The 4860-nt window shown below is 39.6% G+C and overlaps 1 protein-coding gene across 1 annotated transcript; it reads left to right on the top strand.

The window, feature by feature from the left end:
• Positions 1-3691: 3691 nt before the first annotated feature.
• On the top strand, positions 3692-4175 carry Smp_153540 (hypothetical protein; the record flags this gene model as incomplete). The annotated part of the gene is made up of 2 exons (XM_018789360.1): positions 3692-3882; positions 3917-4175. 2 exons carry the CDS (start codon positions 3692-3694, stop codon positions 4173-4175), a joined length of 450 nt encoding a protein of 149 aa, XP_018654811.1.
• Positions 4176-4860: the final 685 nt, after the last annotated feature.

Here is a 4860-nt window from a genome sequence, read left to right as displayed (position 1 = left end):
TCTAAAATTGTGATTAAAACAACCAGCATGTTCATATGTATACTCCAATATTTGTTTACAATGCAATAGTTACCGATTCATAACTGTACAATCTGAAGACGTTATTCAAATGTTTTCCAAAGTACTAACGTTTTCATCTTTATGCCTATACAGTATATTACTGTTAGGATATTCACAGGAATATCCAAAAAATTATCTCGAATGTAAAGTAGTATGTTTTTAGACTCTTCACATAATTCGCATGTTATTTCCTATTGTACAATTGTTACGTAACTAAACTATTCATATTCGTGTTTCTCTTATCATGAGCTTTATTTTGATCTTTGATTTATTATCATACGATTGTTGAGTTATACTCAGTTATTGATTACTTTGGTTGTATAAAAACCCAGTATGTTTGTAAATAATGATTTTTACCACTGAGGCTGTTATTGGTGTTTTGGACTTAACTGGTTGGGCTAGGCAGATCGCAGGACCGGTTAGCACTCTAGTCTGCTCGTACGGGTTTCGTGTCACTGTTCCAACCGATAATCCGCTGCTCCCTGTTTGGCGGTTCTATCGAGCCACACATTAGCAAATCATCCACTCGGCCACAGACATAACAATTTGGCGACGGGGATTTTGCAAACAAGTTGCTAACTAGCTATGGATCCAGTTAAATTAGAAGAATTGTTCAAGCAACAGCTGAAGCTGATGGAGATGTTTACTCAGACGCAGATCTCTTCTCGAGTCTCATGTACACCAACAATCCCTCAATCAGTCGACGGTATTACCAATGGTATTTCAGAGTTTCTTTATGATCCTGATGCCAATATTACATTTGATACCTGGTTCAGACGTTATGAAGATCTTTTTAAAGTCGACCTTGCTGACAGAGATGATTCGTGGAAGGTGCGTCTTCTCCTTCAAATATTTGGTCCATCAGAGCTTGATAAGTATTGCAACTTTATTCTACCACAGAACCCATGAGACCGTTCCTTCGATGCCACTGTCCAAACTCTCAGTCAACTTTTTGGTGACCATCATTCACTCTTCAATACGCGTTATCGCTGTTTAAAACTGGTCATGAACGAGTCCGATGACTTCTTAACCCATGTTGACATTGTCAACCGTGAGTGCGAACGGTTTAAGCTCAAATCCCTTACCGACGACCAATTCAAATCCCTCGTATTCATATGTAGTCTTCAGTCACCCAAATTCTCCGACATCAGAACTCGATTGCTGAACCGCCTTGAACAAGACCCAACGCTAACACTTAATGCAATCGCCGACGAGTATCAACGCATTGTCAACCTGCAGCGTGACACCACTTTGGTCCAATCTGGGGGCCAGGGTGGTTGCGAAGTTCACGCTGTCCAACGTCAGAACAAATCTCCGAGATCAACAACCTGTGGCCCTACGAAAGCCAGTGCTCCTTCTTTCTCTAATCACTCCAGACCGGTTCACAAGAAGCCCCCCTCTCCATGTTGGCACTGTGGAGCCTGGCATTATGTGAAATTTTGTCCATTCAAACAGCAGCTGTGCGATCGCTGTCATAAAGTTGGTCACAAAAGCGGTTTTTGTCAATCCCATCGACACAATAGCCGTCGAAATGCACAGACGCAGCATCGTTATCCTAAAAAACCGGTTCCCTCATCAGGAAGTTTAGCAGCAGTCTTCCACACCCATGCCGCCACGCGACGCAAATTTCTTACCCTCTCAATCAATGGTCAGCCAGTTCGATTGCAGTTGGACACTGCATCAGATATCACTATTCTGTCGAAAGATACTTGGCGAACCTTGGGTCAACCTCCCATCGAACCATCTTCGCAGACAGCCGTGAGTGCATGTGGGGGTCATCTCCGCCTTCATGGTGAACTTAAGTGCTGTATTTCGTTCAGAGATACAACCTTCAACGGAACGTGCTACATCACCAAATCTCCTCTCAACCTTCTGGGTTTAGATTGGTTCGAAGTACTTGGTCTTGCCAATCTTCCTATCAGCACTATCTGTAATCAAGTACAAACTCCTGCTACTACACAACAGCATGCTTCAGACCTCCAAAATCGATTCATCGAACTCCTCCAGCCTGGTTGGAAGCTATGAACAGTCCATAGTGCGATGACACCCAGGCGAGTAGCCCAGAAGAGTCCTCACATGAAGAATACCCGAATTCCCTACGAAGTTGGCGCAAAAGTGTATGTGCGGGACTATAGACATGGGTTTGATAGATGGATAGAGGGTGAAGTCGCAAAGAGACAGGGGAAGGTCATGTATGAGGTCAGAGTAAACAAAGAAATCTGGACCAGGCACCATAATCAACTAAGGCCAAGAGAAGCCAAGAAAAAAATTGAAGTTACGAAACGCGTCCCACTCGATTTATTACTGGATACTTTCCAACTTCCGCCAATACCTACAACGGAGGCAACTCAGTCATCCAATCAGGCAGAACATTCTTCAGGTTCTCGGTCGTTACCTCCAAGGAGGTCGGGACGCAAACGCAGAAAACCAAAGAACTTTCAGGTAAACCCACGATTGCGTCGCTATTAATTTTTTCCAAGGGGAGGTGTTAGGATATTCACAGGAATATCCCAAAAATTATCTCGAATGTAAAGTAGTATGTTTTTAGACTCTTCACATAATTCGCATGTTATTTCCTATTGTACAATTGTTACGTAACTAAACTATTCATATTCGTGTTTCTCTTATCATGAGCTTTATTTTGATCTTTGATTTATTATCATACGATTGTTGAGTTATACTCAGTTATTGATTACTTTGGTTGTATAAAAACCCAGTATGTTTGTAAATAATGATTTTTACCACTGAGGCTGTTATTGGTGTTTTGGACTTAACTGGTTGGGCTAGGCAGATCGCAGGACCGGTTAGCACTCTAGTCTGCTCGTACGGGTTTCGTGTCACTGTTCCAACCGATAATCCGCTGCTCCCTGTTTGGCGGTTCTATCGAGCCACACATTAGCAAATCATCCACTCGGCCACAGACATAACAATTACTATAATATCCGAAAACCAGGATAAAATCGTCCGAACAATATCTTTCAGAGATTGCAGCATGCTAGGTATCAAAATCATGTATTTATTATTTTCTTTATGGTTCCTAAATATATAAACCCTTTGGTCCAATCAGCCGCAAGTTGGGGCATTTTTGTTAATTTAACTCATTTTAATGCGACTTTAAAGATTGATCGAAATTTGTAAGATGTGGTAAGTTTATATATTTATTTAACTAGTGTTGTATTGCAAAGTTGTCAATTTGTGAAAATCAAAATAGTTGCAATACTTACTAAGATTTCTACCAAGCTACCCCTGGAAAGAACATCTAAAATCATCACGAGAGAATCAGTATATGTTTAAGTGAACCTCTCAGGCAGATATACCGTCATTCTGCTTGACTGCTTACTGTAACTGTTCGATTCTAGTTATATTATTAGCATGTTATTAACGTGTTTTGGTGATATCGAGTCGAATTTCATGAACACAGAGAATTTCTTAAGTGGTTAAGCATGCCAGTGATTCTCCATGTCTGTGTTTCTTGTTTTTTAATTTACTGGTGCACTGAATTGCTGCCTATCTTTTTATTTTATAGACTTTTTCGCACCATAATGCTTGACCTGTAGGAAGACCTCATCAGCTGTTTTTTTACTAGCTAGCTGGACCTTATCAAGTCTTTTATTCAAACCACTCCATTAATATGTTCAGTTTCTTGCGTAAAGTCTTTAGCAATTATAGCTGTCCTGATGGATTGTACGTGGATAAAGAAGGCTGCAAATTGTTATTTATTGAACTTTATGGAAGAAAACCGAATAAAGAAGAGATGAAATGTATTTTATCATTTTCAGAATCAAATCTCAATGGTGAGCCAATTGGTATAACATTTTCTGGGTTTGTAAACTATTTATTTTCTGATTGTAAATAGTTTTCTTTCTTCCGTCCAAATGCTTCAGAAACATTTTCAGAATAATCTTCCACATATTGACGAACACAATAGATTATCATTTGATTGTTTAGATCTAAATTCGAGGGACTTTGTCACAATGAATGATTTACACAAAATATGGAGTCGATACTTACCATCTTTACCATCTGGTCTACTGCGTACTATTTTCAGAGAGTTTGACCAAGATTGTGACGGTCGAGTTTCATATGAAGATTATCTACATACTACAAAGTTGTAAGTTTAAAATTCGTCCAGACTTTTATGGCATAGTATTGTATTTTTAGTATCGTCTGAGAAATTATTTTTTTACCCGGATTTTATTCAATGTCTAACAGTCACTGATTACGATCAGTGAATATAATCTAATCTAAGTCATCGACAGAGCTCTCGACTTTCCTTTTGTTATTTAGTAAACGCAGTTGATTTAATTTACTGACGATCAGTAAGGTTGAAAGGGTTACGTTTTAAATCATCATACGTGCTATATCTTCCAGAGAATTGTGTCTGTAGAGTGTACCATAAATAGTTAGTATGTCTGGTGGTTACCTTCACATAGAAGTGGCTAAGAAAGTCCAGCGCCTACTCTTTTTTATCCATGAAGTTTCAAAGTAGGCAGTATGGTTTCTTAATCCGAGGTTCGACAGGAGAACAAAACCAATATACTTGCTGGAGTTCCGCTCACAGAGAACGCGACGTTGTGCAAATATTTACGGAGAGGCTATATGTAATGGCTAGTTTTCATTTAAACTCAATGATCGTTCTTCTAGGTCGATAACACCACTGATAGACGACTTTCAAGACCTCAAAAAAGGTACTCGTCTAAACATCAACAACACTTTAGTCCTATTCGCCACCGATTCTCATCGTTCGCTCGGTTTTCTTGGTTTTCACTATATAACTTCTTCATTGGCTCTGGGACAAGC

Source organism: Schistosoma mansoni, chromosome W (genome assembly GCF_000237925.1).
Source record: "Schistosoma mansoni strain Puerto Rico chromosome W, complete genome".
Lineage (NCBI taxonomy): Eukaryota > Metazoa > Platyhelminthes > Trematoda > Strigeidida > Schistosomatidae > Schistosoma > Schistosoma mansoni.
The sequence above is the reverse complement of the archived record's forward strand: the minus strand, read 5'-3'. Positions and strand labels throughout refer to the sequence as shown.